At 51.3% G+C, this 16422-nt stretch overlaps 1 protein-coding gene across 3 annotated transcripts; it reads right to left on the bottom strand.

Moving 5' to 3' along the window:
- Nucleotides 1-406: 406 nt before the first annotated feature.
- PLIN1 (perilipin 1) lies at nucleotides 407-15172 on the bottom strand. 3 transcript variants are annotated; one of them, XM_040257565.1, is made up of 10 exons: nucleotides 14920-15172; nucleotides 14341-14507; nucleotides 13694-13752; nucleotides 10791-10995; nucleotides 8885-8967; nucleotides 6627-6891; nucleotides 5922-6094; nucleotides 3980-4171; nucleotides 3327-3572; nucleotides 1439-2365 (listed from the first exon to the last, which is right to left on the bottom strand). In XM_040257565.1, the coding sequence occupies exons 3-10, from the start codon at nucleotides 13736-13738 to the stop codon at nucleotides 2024-2026; spliced, it is 1551 nt and encodes a 516-aa protein (XP_040113499.1). In that variant the 5' UTR covers nucleotides 13739-13752; nucleotides 14341-14507; nucleotides 14920-15172; the 3' UTR covers nucleotides 1439-2023. The 3 variants fall into 3 exon arrangements, with proteins under 3 accessions (XP_040113498.1, XP_040113499.1, XP_040113500.1); XM_040257564.1 differs by lacking the exon at nucleotides 14920-15172 and having other exon boundaries at nucleotides 407-2365; nucleotides 14341-14629; XM_040257566.1 differs by lacking the exon at nucleotides 14920-15172 and having other exon boundaries at nucleotides 14404-14632.
- Between the last annotated feature and the right edge of the window lie 1250 nt (nucleotides 15173-16422).

Genomic DNA, 16422 nt, shown 5'->3' with positions numbered 1-16422 from the left:
AGTTGCGGTGAGGGGGCTACTCTTTCTTGAGTGCTCGGGGTCCTCATTGTGGTGGCTTCTCTCGTTGTGAAGCAGGGGCTCTAGAGGCGCAGGCTTCAGTAGTCACAGCACTTGGGCGGCAGGGGTTTCTAGGGCACGAGTTCAGTAATTGTGGCACGTGGACTTGTTGGACTAAGTCCACATGCCACACACATGGCCCACATTCCACGGCATGTGCGATCTTCCCGCACCAGAAATCAAACCCATGTCCCCTGCGTTGGCAGGCAGATTCTTATCCACTGTACCACCTACCAATATTTTTTAATGAATGTGCTCTTTCACTCAACATGTCATGGTTTCAAGTTATAAATGTACCCTATAGATACAGGCACACATCTACATGAAACATTGTTGTATAAATATATTTATTGCAGCCCTGTTCCTGGTAGCAAAAAAAAAAAAAGGAAATAACAGAAAAGTTCATGAATATTGGTTTAATCAAATATAGCACGTCTATATTATGAAGCACTTATTATGTGGCTGTTAAAAACAGCAAGGAGGATTTATGATACTGCTTACAAAAATACTTCTAAGATGTATTGCTGAGTGAAAAAGCAGCGAGTGTAGCACCCACAGTGTGTATAAAGAGTGGGGAGGGCACACACGTGTGCTTGCACACCCCCAGTCTGTAACGGAAAGGGTGCTCAAGACTGGGGCCAAGAGTGCTCTGGGAAAGGGGAACCAGGGAACTCAGGGAGGAAAGCACACACCCTTCTGCAATGTTTTAATTTTAAATTATATGTATGCATTTCTAAATGTACCAAATATTAACGCTTTCAAACACAGGTTTGGAATGAGCTGTGGCTATAGGGTCCATGCTGCTGTTGTTCGGTCCTTCAGTCGTGTCCGACTGTCTGCGACCCCCTGGACTGTAGCCCACCAGGCTCCTCTGTCTAAGGGATTCCCAGGCAAGAACACTGGAGTGGGTTGCCATTTCCTACTCTAAGGGATTTCCCAACCAAGGACCAAACCTGTATCTCTTGTGTTGCAGGTGGATTCCTTACTGCTGAGCCACCAAGGGACGCGCCATGGATTCTATATATATATTATTTATACAACTAACGTTCTCTATTGTCTCCTAGGACTGGGGGTGCCAGCACTCAAAACGTGGAAGGAAGAGTGAACATTAGGTGTAAAACCGGAACGGTGCAAATGGCAATGTAGCTGGGAACAGAAAGGTGGCGCTACAGAGCACAGGCGAGGACTCAGCCTGTAAAGAGAGCAGGGTTCTCAGAAAATGATGCTAATATGTATCTAGGGGCTTCCCAGGCGGCACTAGTGGTAAAGAACCCGCTTGCCAATGCAGGAAACATAAGGGACACTGGTTCAATCCTGGGTCCGGAAGATCCCCTGGAGGAGAGGGCATGGCAACCCACTCCAGCATTCTTGCCTGGAGAATCACATGGACAGAGGAGCCTAGCGGGCTACAGCCTATGGGGTCGCGAAGCGTCAAACACGACTGAAGCAACTTACCACCCACGCACGCTGTTCCCTTTGAAGGAGTCAGCTGAGAGCCTGTGTACTCACAGGAATCTCTGCATTCGGGACTTGAACATGTGTCAGGATCGCCTGCTTGAACCCTTGGCGTGGTGATACGATACTCGCTGGTAGCATATATTCGTCTACAGAGGATGGATGTAAATATTGGAAACAGTTAAATGTCAGCGGGCCACAAATTTGGTGAAAGAAGTGAGAGATGTTAGGCAATTAATCTTTTGGTTAAAAAAAAAAATCAAAAAACCAAGGCCTAGAATCAGACTGCTACTCTGATGTTTCTCAAAAATGGGCTCTGATAGCTAAGCCCAAAGAGGATGCTCAAAAGATGTGTGCCTTGGCAGCATCCTTGGAAGGAGGCTCGGGACCCAGCGGGACTACTTTGAGGAAGCCAACGCTCACTTCGTGGGTTCTATTTGTCTGCTGGCGACAGCGGCCCGGCCTGGGGTGGGGGATGAGCGCCGGGCCGGGAGGGCGGTGGGGAGGCGGCTCAGCTCTTCTTGCGCAGCTGGCTGTACTGCGCTCGGCCCAGGATGGGCTCCATGACGCTGGGCCGGAAGAAGCTGTCGCTGACCCGGCGCGTGGGCTTCTCGCGGGGAATGGCCGGTAAGGCGGCGCGCGGCAAGGCGGCTGCGTCCACGCGTTCCTCCGCGCCCGGGCCCCGAGCGCTCCGCAGGCTGCCGCGGGGCGGCGCAGGGCGCGGGGCGGGCTCTGGGCAAGCGGGCGGCGCGCCGGACCCTCTGCGCTCCGCTTCCCGGCGCTCGGCCTCGGCCGCAGGGTTGTCAATGTCTCGGAATTCGCTCTCGGGTTCCATCAGCGACAGCCTGGGGAGCTGAGGACACGGCAGCCATATTAGGGCCTCAGCTTGGCCCTTGTCCCTGCACCTCCCACCGCCGCCTTGTCTGCGGCCCCGCGGTCACGCGCGATCCGGAGAGCACAGGCGGGAGTGGGACGGGGATGGAGGATGCAAGGGAACCTGCCACCCCTGCCGGCTTGCAAGTGCGGACCCCCAAGGCAAGACAGGCAGCCACCCTCTAGTTTCCGGACCCCGGGATCCCCCTCAGAGGTCACTCAGTGGGAGGTCAGGGGCTTTCCTGACCCTTCCTTGGCCCAATTCCGTGAGCTAAGGATAGCCCACACCTTGCCCCTTCCTGGGTCAGGGCACCCACATCTGGCTCCATTTTGGGTCCAAAGTGAAGGGAGCTCTCTGCCAAGACCCCTGTTTAAGCTTCTTGGTGTGAATGAGTGACTAGTAACCCATTCCCCACTCCTACCCTCCCAGCCCCCTCACCCTCAGCTTGAAGGGGCCTCCTGCTCTGACCTGCTCTCTAGAGCCTGCATGACCTGTTAACTTGCTCTGGGAAGGGACCCAGGGACCCCCAAACTGATAGTAGGCACCCCTGGGGTTTTCCTGCTGGGAACAGGTATTGGAATTGGGATGGGGGCAGCTGCTGTCCCCTGAAACACAGCCCACCCTCCACGGGGTCCTGGAAGCCTCCCTCCAACACTTCCCCAGGGAGCAGCATGCAAACCTGCCAGGCCCCTCGGTCGGGAGCTGAGGGGTGAGGGCTGGGCCATCTCTCCAGCAGCAGGTAGGAAGGATGGATGTGGGGGAGGGTCTCTATATTCTTGGGGCTGCAAAGGCCCCCAGTCAAAGCCACAGTATGTCAGAATGTTTCTGGGGCACTGAGGATCAGACTGGGCGAAGGGAGAGCTGCTGTTGCCCCTTCAGTCTAATCTGCTTTTTTTGGGGGGTGGGGTGGGCATTAGCCAGAAGGGTGGGGGGCACTCACCGGCACGTAGTGCACCACTGTGTCCACCACGTTGTCAGTAACACCCTTCAGGGCTTCGGACAGGGACATGGCCCTGCCCTTGGTTGAGGAGGCGGCCTGGGCCGGCGTGAGGTGCAGCATCCTCCCCGCCGTGCCCAGCACAGCCGCCGGTGCCCACATCACGACTGAGACGGTGCTCTGGAGGGCCTTCTGCAGGGTGTGCGCCACGCTGCCCAGGAGGCCCTGCAGGCCGGGCAGGGCTGCTCCCTGGTGACCAGAGCAGGGTCAGTGCCTCCACAGCAACTCCCTTGACCCATCCCCTCCTCACCATCCCCGGAGCCAGAGGTGAAAGAATCTGGACACTAAATCGGAAAAAGAAGGAACTATAGGCCTGGCTCTTGGGCAGGTCACTTCTGTGCTCTGAACCTCAGTTTCTTCATCTGCAAAATGGGGATGACAGTCTCTGTCCTATTTTATGGGGTTGTTGGGAGGATCTGCTGAAAGAACTATGAGCTGGGTGATGGGGTGATGGGAAGAGTGCTGCACCCACGTACACGTCCCTGGGCCTGGGGGCAGAGACCTTGGTGACACCCTGTGCCTCTGCTTCTCACCACCTCAGGGGGCCACGGGACCCCCAGGGCCCTGCACACCCCCTGGGCTGGCTCCCCCCTCACCTCACTGAGCTTGCTGTCCTCCGTCTCTGAGTCCTCCTCCTCCTCGGTCTCCTCCCCGTCAGTGTCCGTGTGCTCCTCGCGGCCCTCTTCCCGGGTGGCGGCGAGGCTGTGCAGCCAGGGCACCCGCACCTCGCTCCGCCGCCGCGACACCACCTGCCTGGCCGCCGCCGCGCCCCACTGGGCCAGGCTGCTCTGAGGGCGGGAAGGCGGTGCTCCGCTCCCTTAACCGCCCCTGCCAGAGGCCAGGCAGCCCCAGCAGGCAAAGCCCCACAAGGTCAGGGTAGGGGGAGGCGAGCCGGGCCTGGCCCCAGGGGACTGTTCCAACTTTTTATGGCGTGATAACTTACACCCACTGAGGTGCGCACGGCTTTAGTGTACAGCTCTGGGAATTTTTAGAAACACATGTGAGTGTGACCAGCACAGATCGAGACAGAGACCATTTTCAACACCCCAGAAAACCCCGTGCCCCTCCCCCAGCCAGCACCGCCTAAGGGGACCACACACGGGCCTCTCTCCCAGGCCTTAATCCCGCCCATCTGTGAACGGCCCCACACGCGCTTTCTTCCTTGCACAGCTTTTGTTCAGTGTCATGTTGTAAGCTTCACCCACAATACTGTCTGAATAGTTGCTCCTTTTTCATTTCTGTGTCACACTCCACTGAATAAATATACCAAAATCTACCTATTTCAGCGCTGATGGACATTTGTGTTGTTCCCATTTCTTAGCTAAGGATAAAGCTGATACTAACATTTCCAACATGTCTTTGAGGGATATAAGCTCTCCTCTCTGTTGGGTAGAGTTGCTAAGTCATAGGGGATGTGTGTGTTTAGCTTTCAGAGGTACTCCTTGCAGTTCTTTAAAAAGTGAAAAAAATCAAGAGGGCCAGAGGGTCCCATAGGAGGAAACTGACCTGGGCAGGTGGGCAGGTGTCTGCTGAGGCACAGCCCAGCTCATTTCAAACCCCTAGGGGGCCCCACAGAGTCTCCTTGTTATACAACCTTAGGGGACACCATTATTTTCTATGTAAATGGTGGTTTCTGAGGTGCCGCAGAGTGGCCTCCGTCCACTATGGGCTAGGCTAGGGCACAGGAGTTAGTCTAGCCCCCATGGGGAAGTGACCTCCAGTGTAGGAGACAGGGGAGAACTACTGCTCCCTACAGGACCAGGCATGTGGTGGGCTCTCAGCAAACATTTGCTTAAATGAATGAGCCAGGTTTGACAGTGCTTTAAAAGTGCCACCCTCATGATGACTGAAAAGTGGTTATCTTGTTCACTGACCTTTATGCGGTAACGTTTTATTTCCTTTTTTAGTGGGGGTAGGGGGCTTAGTTTCTTATTAAAGTTCCAATGAAAAAAATCCATGCTATCCCTGCTAAAATACACAGAGTGTGGTGTTGGGGGGAGTAAGCCCTATCTGGGGCTAGAAAAGACAACTCTATCAGAGGTGCAGTGGGATGCCAATTAGAAGCCTCTAGAAGGGAAACCAGAAGCCTGGGGGAAGTCAGGGATATGGCCCAGCTGGGGCTTTCTGCCCCACAGGAGGGGTTTGGTGCCTTGCACCTTGCTTATTCAGAGGTGACACTCCCAAGTGCCTACAGAGAAGATGGGTAGGGGGAGGTTTCTGCTTTCTCCCAAGAAGGTTGGGGGATAGAGTGGAACCTAGAGGGAGAATGGGAGAGACAGAAGGGGGTGGGGTGGGGCAGGATGATCCTAACAAGCAGGCCTGCTCTCTTCTCCCCTTGTATCCTAGAGGGTTAGCCTTCCACCCCACCTAAGGTCTCTTATCCTTAGACCTAATGTCCCACCCCCACCCCACCCCCCGCCCACCCCTGGCTGGAAGACAGGATGTTCTCAGGACAGGAGGTGGAATTGGATAGGGGATGGGAGGGACCAGGAGGTCCACAGGGTTCCCAGGCCATGGCAACTCAGGGCAGACACTCACCAGAGGCGCCACACCTGGGATCCACATGGCCAAGGCATGGCCCTGTTTCAGTGCCCGGGCTGTGGTCTGGAAGGTGTGTCTAGAGAGAGTGTTGGCCAGGGCCCCAACCCTGCTCACGAAGCTCGGCTTGGCCTTGGGAGGTTTCTGGGCATCCTGCAGTCCTGGGGCAGGGGCTACGTGGGAGTTGCCGGGGGGAAGGAGAGGAAAGCAGATCAGAGAGGGGCTGGACAAAGCTGGGTTGTATCTAGAGTTGGAAAGGGATCACCCTACTCCAACACAAGCTCAGTGGAGATTTGGGGAAGTCACTTTCTCCACTTAAAAATGGGGAGAGGGGCCAAATGAAAATGGAGCCCTCTGGAAATCTTGCTGGGCCTTCCCTGCTCCACAGCAGTGGCCGTGTGCTCAGTCACTTCAGTTGTGTCCGACTCTTTATGACTCTAAGGAGTATACCCAGCCAGGCTTCTCTGTACAAGGGATTCTCCAGGCAAGAATACTGGCGTGGGTTGCCATGCCCTCCTCCAGGGGATCTTCCCAACCAAGGAACAGAACCTGCGTCTCCTGCATTGCAGGCAGATTCTTTAACCTCTGAGCCACCAGGGAGAGCAGTGGCTAGATGAGCCCTGGCTGCTGCTTCCTAATCCACAAGCAACAGGGCAAGGGTGAGGGGGGATCTCCCTTTCCAGCAACCCCCACAATGGCAGATACCTGACTCTTCGTTGGCTGGAGGGAGGAAGAACTCTACCATCTTCTCAACACCACCCAAGGCCAAGTCAGCCCCTCCAGAGGCCAGCCGGCCAGCTCGGGTGTTGGCGGCGTACTCGGCAGTATCTCTGGCCATCCCCCAGGCGAGCTCACAGCCGGCCAGAGCGGCCCCTAGGACTTTGTCTGAAGTGCTGGCAATGGGCACACTGATGCTGTTCCTGGCACTGCGAAGGCGGGTGGAGATGGTGTCCTTCAGCTCAGAGGCAATCTGGTGGAAGCAGGGATGGGGAGTCAGACGTGAGGCTCTGGCAGGGCCTATATCCCACTTCAGGAAAGTTTCATTTAAAGGCCCAGGGGACTGGCGCCAGTATTGGGGCACCTTGATTAAGCTGAACTTTAAAGGGAAAGGGCTCTAGTCCTTTCTGCGCCAACCACTTGGATCTCTTGGCTTCTCTGCACCCCATTTCTGCCTGTTGAGATGCTAATCATCCTTCAAGAATCACCCCAGTGACCAAATTCTTGATAACACTTGTCCTCATATCCTCAAGGCACCTCCTCCACTGTTGCTTCTGTCCTGCCCTCAGAGCACTCCTCACATTCCCATCTGTGCTTAGGTGATCGTACGGATGCGGCTGGCCTTTATACAGGTTCTGCACTAAAGTAATGTCTTCCTCTCCTTTGACTTTTTGCCTTTTAATACAGTTCCTTGGGTTCCTGAATATTCCTTGGAAGGACGGGTGTTGATGCTAAAGCTCCACTACTTTGGCCACCTGATGCGAAGAACCAACTCATTGGAAAAGACCCTGATGCTGGGAAAGATTGAAGGCAGGAGGAGAAGGGGACGACAGAGCATGAGATGGTTGGATGGCATCACTGACTCAATGGACATGGGTTTGAGCAAACTCTGGGAGACAGTGAAGACAAGGAAGCCTGGTGTGCTGCAGTCCATGGGTCTCAAAGAGTCAGACACAACTGAGCAACTGAACAACTCCTTTGACTTGGGAGCTTCTTTGTGACAAAGGCATTGCCCTTTATCTGGAAAAATAAGTGAAGAGCAAGGCCTGAGAGCTGAACAGCCCTGCTCTCCTGTGGCCTCCACTTCAGGCTGTGTGGTCAGGGGGAAGTCACAAGTTTTCTCTGTCAAATGGGGATACCACCCCTATCCCAGAAGGTTTGAGAGTGTTAGTCGCTCAGTTGTGTCCAATTGTGACCCCATGGACTGTGGCCTGCCAGACTCCTCTGTCCATGGGCTTCTCCAGGCAAGAACACTGGGGTGGGGTGCCATGCTCTCCTCCAGGGGATCTTCCAGCCCAGGGATCGAACCTGGGTCTCCTGCATTACAGGCAGATTCTTTATGTCTGAGCCACCAGGGGGAAAGAGGATTAAAGGAGAGGACTCTATAAATCACGTGTCATGACTCCTGGCATAGGCTAGGGCTCACTCAGTAAATGTGAGATGAGTGGTAGTTTATCAGTGAGATGGATGAGGTCTGAGAGTGAAATGTATTCCCCTGAAGTACCAGACCTGGCCATTAAGACGGCAAATACCCAGTGAATAGGTATCCAGGTGGAACGACTTTTTCAGTCTCATGGTTCATAGGGTGTTGGATTGTGAAGACATGGGACTGCAATCCTGAGATCTGGTGAGTGTGACCCATGATCTTAGGCGTCTGTAGTCACCAAATCAGAGAAGGCAATGGCACCCCACTCCAGTACTCTTGCCTGGAAAATCCCATGGAAGGAGGGCCTGGTGGGCTGCAGTCCGTGGGGTCGCTAAGAGTCGGACACAACTGACGGACTTCACTTTCACTTTCATGCATTGGAGAAGGAAATGGCAACCCACTCCAGTGTTCTTGCCTGGAGAATCCCAGGCACAGGGGAGCCTGGTGGGCTGCCGTCTATGGGGTCGCACAGAGTCAGACATGACTGAAGCTACTTAGCAGCAGCAGCAGCAGTCACCAAGTGGTCTGATGTAGGCCCATGGGGTATCTCATAGAGGGGGGATCAGGAGCAGTGGCCCCCACCCCAAGCTCCTGTATGAGTCTGCCTCTGGGCTGTGCCTGCTGGTTTCAGAAAGCCTGCCTTTGTCTGGTCCCACAGGGAGAGGAACAAGCCCGTTGTGCAGTTTTAGGGGCAGGCAGTGGCCACCAGCCTGGGAAGGCATAAGCCATGCCATCCTGCATCATGGGCTCATGCCTGTTCCTCCACTGAGAGGCAGTGACAACAGAACGTAGACGTGCAGAGAAGAGGGGAGGGGCTCACCTTTTCAGGAGGATACTGGAGGGCGGGGATCTTTTCCTCTAGGTGGTCCAGGCCTCGGCAGGCCAGCTCGTTGGCAGCTACAACTGGAAGCAAAAGGCCGTGGTGGGGTGAACCCCGCCTTTACTGTGAGGACCTAGCAGGGGCCTCTGTGCCAAGGAAGGCACCTTGGAGCCCTCAAAACCCCCAGCCCTGCCACCTCCAAAGCGCTGGGCAGCCTGAGGCCCTCTGCCACCATTGGCCCCCACCCACTGTGACTCCTTGACACTGGGATGTCTCCCCTCTGGGTAGCTCTGCAGTCCTGCACACCTGCTCTCAGAGCCCGGTGCCTGCATCTGCGGTGTGACTTCAGGCAAGTCTTAACTTGGCTGAGCCTCAAGCTCCTTATTTGTCAAGTGTGGATTAACGTGGACAAACCTTGCAGGGTTGTCAGGAGGAGGAAGCGACAGAACCTATGGGAATCACCAACGGATCTTGGCCTCTCGTCCTCCTATGACCCCCGTCTGGGTGAGTGCTGGGCGAACATGACAGGGGAAAGCAGAAGTGGCAGCGGGAAGGAAAGGCAGTCAGGCCCTCAGGGAAGACCTTGCTGGGAGCTGGCCTGGCACTGCTTAGGGCCAGAGATGACAGGCTGGTCTAGAGTGCCAGATGGTCCGTGACCCTTCATTGTAACCTTGAGGAGTGAGATGGTCAACAGTGGGAAGAGGGTCACAGGGAAGAGAAAGGGGCAAGTGACAGAGGATGCCAATGCTCCTGGAAGACATGGCCCAGGGGCTACTGAGGACGTCAGCTCTGCGCCCGTGATCATGGAGATCACAGTTTCAAAGGATACCTACATCTTCTCTTTCACATATTCTTTCTCCAGGTATCTTAGGTTTTCACAAAATTCTCAAGCAGCAGAGGGTTCAGATGACTCAGCTGACTTCTGATATTGGGCCAAATGAGACCCAGGGAGATTACTTAAGGAGCTTGCAGGAAGGGAGGTGGGCCCAGGCCCAGGTCTTCTTCCTCTCCTATTTGCTGTGCCAAATCCACAGGTACCCATAACTCTCTTCAGGATGGTGGAAGGTCCTAGACTGCTGGAATTTCCCTCAGTCCTGTCAAGAGCTGTGCCAGGGAGACCATATTTTCAAATGAGGCAGAACAAATTGAACAGGGGCAGGCCTGGTAAGCTGTCCTCCACCTTCAGGGCCCTGGCTGGCAACTCTCTTCTGCCACTGCCTGTCATGGGGCCAGGAGCATCAGCTGCGGGACCCAGAGGGCTTCCCCTTTCCCTCCACTCCCCCCAGCCCTGCCAGGCCAGCCCTCCTGCCCACTGGCTCTGTGCCAGACTCTGCCAGTTTCTGCTGCTGCTGGATCTGGAGCTAAACTGGTCTGCCGTATGCCCCACACCCCCCACTGCCCACCCCATAACTCTGTCCACCCCTTCTTCTGCCAATTATCACCCTAGGAAAATGCCAACTGGATCAGAGATGAGGCATTATAGATGAGATGAGACCTATGTCTATATCTGTCTCTCATCTCTCAGTAACATACTTGCACGCTAAGTCTCTTCAGTCACGTCCGACTCTTTGTGACCCCATGGACCCCATGGCTCCTCTGGCCATGGGATTCTCCAGGCAAGAATACTGGAGTGGGTTGCCATGCCCTCCTCCAGGGGATCTTCCAGACCGAGGGACTGAACCTGTGTCTCCTGTACTGGCAGGCAGTCTCTGCACCATTAGTGCCACGTATCTGCGTCTAAATCATCTGTATTTATAAATGAAACAACCATGGAATGGGATGTAGAGAGTTAGGAAGGTAGTCAGATACAAACAAAAAGGCAGACAGACAAGCTGGCTATCAGAAAGACTGGCAGACAGGTAAAAGATTGGCAGGCAGTCAGTCTCCGAGTGCCACGAGGACTCACACTGGGTGGACAGCCTGCGGACCACTGGCTCCATGCTCCAGGCAGCCAGGCTGCTGGCGCCCTGCACACCCTTCTCATAGGCATTGCATACAGAGGCCACCAGGGGGTGGGCTTCCTTGGTGCTGGCGTAGGTCTTCTGGAAGCACTCACAGGTGCCGCTCACCACTGGCAGCTGCAGGACCCGCTGCAGCACATTCTCCTGCTCCTGGCATGGAAGGAAAGCAGCGAAAGAAATCAGCCCACCTCCTTCTCCTACCTCCTGGGGAGGCGGTCTCAGAGCTGCGGTGCCCACTAGGGCTGGCCTGAGTCCAGATGACCTAGGAGGAATCCAGAATAGAGAGGCCTCTGCAGGCCTCACAGGAAACATAAGAGCCGGGTGGCCGCACTCTCCTGGTCACGGTCCTGGCTCTGGAGAGCTCCTGAGGCAGCCTCCATCCTCCAGGGGCCACCCCACCCTGCAGCCACTTGAACTTCATGGCCAGGAGTGAGGAGCCGGTGTACCTGTTTAGAGCTTCAGTCCACCGTGGATTGGGAGCTTCCCCTGAACACTTTTGGGTCTTTCTGGGACACACCTCCCTGCCTCCAGTGCTGGTCTCACTGCCTGGGGTGCTCCCCTTCCCTCCCACAGCCCTTTCTGTCTGACAGAAGACACAGCTTGAGCATTGTTTCTCCTGAGAAACTTCCTGACTCTCCCTCATATCAGAAGTCACCATCTCCCTCCCTGGGATGTGTCCGGACTCGCACATGGTGCTGTGCTTGTGCTGATCACCTATGTACTTGGCTCCATCCCAGGAGACTCTCACCAATGTACCTCCAGGGCCTCACCTAAAGCCTGCAGAGTCATGTTAGCTCAACAGGTGGCAGGGCTGCACCTAAGGTGTGTAGACCTGCCCAACTGGACAGAATGACAGAATCCTAGGCCTCCAGGAGCCTCTGAAGCAAGAGTGCTTCCCACATTCGTCTGGTAGGCTTGCATTTGGAATTCTCCTCGAATGGAGCTCACTCCTCATAGAGTGGCCTATGCCCCTTGTTGGACAGCGTGGCTGAACTGGAATCCACCTCCACCCACTGCTCCACCCGCTGCCCTGTGGAACAATGCTGAGCACATCTATTTCATCATTCATGGGCTGGCCTTTCACACACTTGAAGATAAGCATCTCTGCCTTTAGCAGTTCCTTCTGTATTCTAAATAGCTCTAGTTCCTAACTTAGCTTATAAACGACTCAGTGTCCTGATCTGCTAATTCCATCCTCTGCACACACTACATTTTGACATAGCCTTTATAGCACTCAAGCTTGAAGACAGCATTCCAGGTGTGATCTGAATGTGTGAGGTCCAGTGAGACCATCACCTCTCATTACTGGGATGCTGGGCTCTTATTAATGCATTCTAACTTTGGCAGCAGGCATATAATTAAACTTTGGATCACCTAGGAATCTTAGTTAAAATTTAAAAAGTGGTCTTTGAGTTAAAAAAAAAAAGCAGATTCTAATCTTGCAGAGAGAGACAATATTTATTCAGTGCCATTATGCTCCAGGCACTGACTGAGGTGCTTCAGTAACGTAACCTCATGTAACTCTAACAGCAACCCTCTGAGGTCAGCATTGTCACCAGCACTTTGCCACTGAGGAGAGAAAGACTCAGCGGTATGAAGTGACTTACCCAACAACACACAGCTAGTAAGTGGCAGAGCCAGGCTTCCAACTCAGGCCTGAGATGGCAAATTTGTGGTTTGCTTCAAAATAACATAAGATGGGTGAAAGGATGGGTGAGGAGAAGGCAGTATGTCCATGGGATTTGGTTGCTGTGGCTAGTGAAGGGTATTGTATTTTTCTGTCTATTCTTAGGAATATTAGGAATTCTCCACATAAACATCCCAAGTCTGGCTCAGATGTCAGGTTCTTTTTGTAGTTTTGAATTTGCACTGCTGCATAGTTTTTCTCCAGAGGGGAGGACCTAGCTTCTTCTGTTTGTAGGAGACTTGTACGTACACCAGACCGTAGGCTACAATATTTCAGGTTTTGGTCTTGCAGATGAGTTTGACAATCTGAACTAGAAAAAGGTTATGACTGTAAACAAGAAAAATTTTCTTTAACATTTTGGACAAAGCCTTCGGGAGTTGATTTAGGCAGAGCCAAAGAGGGAGAGAGGTCCTAGGATGGAAATACACTACCATCTGTTAGGATGGCTTAATTATGCACGTGACCATTTTATGCCCCTCTGTGTTCTATGATCAAATACAACACATGGCGATTCCTAGTGCAAAGGTGATTAAAGCCTAACTTGGGACAAGATGGATATTAGATGGGCTCACAATTTTTCAGCTTCGTTATTTGAACTGTGCCTAAGTTGGAGAGGCCTTGCCAGGAGGCATCAATACACCTAAACGTGTTAAACCTGTCTAAGTCATGCTGAAGACCAGGCTAGACAAACAGTACTAGACAAACAGTACTAGACACACTGCCCCTGTAGTCCCTTCTCACATACATAACGTGTGCTGTGTAGCTCTAAGATGTGCCATTTACATAGACTAACATATCCAAGATGGCTCTGGAGTTACAGAATGCAGAGTCTTGGTCCTGAGAATTCAGTTTTGCCTGGGTGGACAAAGCATGGACTTCTGTGTCAGGCTTTAGAATACAGTAGTTGCCTTCCTCTCCTTGTCCCCCACCAGCCAATTTTTTCTCCAAGGTGCTTAGTTTTTAAAAGGCATCATTCCCTGCCCCCCACCCCTCACATTCTCTAACAGCCTTCTGCAAAAGCAAGAATAATGAAGATGTAATGCTCAATGAATTATGAATATAACCTAGAAATACTTTGCTCTAAGCCCCCTGAGCCCTTCCTCCCAGCTGCTCCCTCCCCCTAGAGTTGTCTACTGCTTCATATAAGCCCAAGTTACTTACAGGGAGGTCTCCATCCAGCAAGGTGGGGCCCTTGTTGACTGCCATTGACGCTCTTCAAACTGCAAAGCAGAAGGTTTTAGGTCCATGAGAAAGTCCTCAGCCTGAGATCCACAGGGTCAGTCCCTATCCCTCAAGGCCATCAAGGGGACCTAGGCTTCAAGTTCCCTGAAGAGAAGGTATTTGGAGGATGAATGTCACAGACAAGTGGCTAGTCCTTAGAGTCCTACAAGGATGAGGCCTGGCAGCCTACTTGTCGAGACCGAAGTTTCTTTTAAGTATTCAGGGTAAGAAACAAAAAATGAAAGTAGCTTCTAAGAGATAAGAGGTTTTAGATGAAGTTTGGGAGCTCTTAGATGAGGGTCCAAGAGACTAAAAGAATGAATTTCAGGTTTAGTCTTTTTTTTTTTTTTTAAATAAAAAAGTTCTGCATTAATTCCTCTCTTTTTAAGCAAGCATAGCTGCCAGTCGTTCCTCTGCTCAGCCAGATAAGAAAGTAGCCATTCGTAAAACCAGCCATTTCAGTTGTGTTCTGGAAAAGCCAGTGGCTGCAGAGTATTTACATTCTTGGTCATTCACCCTCAGTAACCTCTCCAGGGGTTTCCCTGCAGGCCTCTTCATCCTCAGTAAAATTCCCAGAAGACCCTTACCCTCAACTTCTTTACTTCTCAGAAACCAACCAGGTAATGTTGTCTTGGAAGCCCCACACTCACTCCAGCTGATGTTGTCTCAGTGCCACAGAGCCCAGGCTGCCGAGTGTCTTGTCTGGAGGAAACAAATCCAATTGCTCTTGAGCAAAGTTATTAACACTTCCCAACTAGAGGAGGGCAGAGAGGAAGAGAAAGTCCGGTCAGCCTGTTGTCATGGTTATTTGACCCAGGGTCCCCTGGGCATATCCTGACTTCTGTAAGGAGATTTAGCCAACTAGGGGGTAGAGAGCAGGGCTGAGGGAAAACCAGACTCAGAGGAGTTATTATTCCTAAGCAATGAAATATCTGCTCTGTGACCCATTTCTGACCCTCAATTCTCAAAAAAGCTGTTTTCCAGAAAGAAGATGTTGGGGTATATGTCATTAAACTCATAACCTCTAAAGTTTTATAATCTTTGACTCCTTTTCCATAGAGGGTCCTGTGGAATGGTTTTTAATCCATTTCCCTCATCCTTATTTTTTACTATCAAGAATGACTTTTGAACAGTAAGATTTAAACCCACACAGGAACACAGTTTACCTGAACGTGTTAGTCTTTTGATTATGAAGATAAATTACTCTCAGTGAAGAAGAGAACCAGAGCTGGGGTAGATTCCTTGATAATCTAGGCTTTAATGGAGCTATTTCAATCTCTGTAAATGCCAGATTTCCAGAAAGTTTACTGAACCCTGCCTGATTTAAGATGCCACCAGAATATGCAGTGAGAAAGCCAACTGGATTTTGTCAAGTCTGGAAAAGACAATGTTGACCAAGATTCAGTTACTGATCAATAGCATCCAGACAGCCACTGCTCACCTCCCCTCTCTTCCTTAGTAATGAATCAGACAGGACCCCAAGTGCTAATTCCTGGCTTCAGAGATGATGGAAGGCTGTGATGTAAGCCATAGTTTTCAGATTATCTAAGAAGGGCTTTTTAATTAACATTGGTAATAGGACAAAACTTATTTCCCTTATTTTTTGCAAAATCGTACCTACTGTTGGCTCTCTGCTAAGCTGTATACCGTGGGCAATCAGAGAAAGAGGCAGCAAGTGGAGAGGAATGGAGATGTGTAATAGATCCTCTGTAATCAATTCTATGTCTAGGATATGATAAGGCAAGAAACTAGAAGTCAGGAAGAGGAGGAAAGAGTCAAATAGAGTCTCCAAAAAGAATAATAAATATGAGATACCACCAATTTATGATAAAAACTCTTCAGAAAGTGGGCTTAGAAGGAACCTACCTCAACATAATAAAGGATATGACACATAATAAACATACGACACACCTAGAGCTAAAATCAAACTCAATGGTGAAAAGGTGAAAGTATTTCCTCTAAGGTAAGGAATAAGACAAGGATGTTCACTCTAGACACTTTTATTCAACACAGTTTTGGAAGTTCTAGCTATGGCTATCAGAGAAGAAAAAGAAACAAAAGGAATCCAAAAGATTTCAAACAAAAGGAATCCAAAATGGAAAGAAGTAAAACTGTCTGTTTACAGAAGACATGAAACAATACCTAAGAAATCCTAAAGATGCTGCCAGAAAACTACTAGAGCTCATCAGTGAATCTGGTAAAGTTGCAAGATACAAAATTAATACATAAAAATTTCTTTCAATTCTATACACTAACAATGAAAGACCAGAAATATAGTTTACAGAAACAATCTCATTTACCATCACATCAAAAAAAAAAAAAGATACCTAGGAATAAACCTACCTAAGGAGGCAAAACTATACGATACTGATGAAAAAATCAAAGATGACACAAATGGAAAGCTATACCATGTTCTTGGATTGACAGAGTCAATATTGTGAAAATTACTATACTACCCAAAGCAATCTACAAATTCAGTGCAATCCCTATCATATTACCAAGGGCATTTTTCACAGAATTAGAACAAAAAATTTTACACTTTGTATGGAAACACAGAAGACCCTGAATAGTAAAAGCAATGTTGAGAAAGAAGAACAGAGCTGCAGGAATGAGGCACCCTGACTTCAGACTATACTACAAAGTTACAGTAATCAAAACAGTATGATTCA

Source organism: Oryx dammah, unplaced genomic scaffold, assembly GCF_014754425.2.
Source record: "Oryx dammah isolate SB20612 unplaced genomic scaffold, SCBI_Odam_1.1 HiC_scaffold_16, whole genome shotgun sequence".
Lineage (NCBI taxonomy): Eukaryota > Metazoa > Chordata > Mammalia > Artiodactyla > Bovidae > Oryx > Oryx dammah.
The sequence above is the reverse complement of the archived record's forward strand: the minus strand, read 5'-3'. Positions and strand labels throughout refer to the sequence as shown.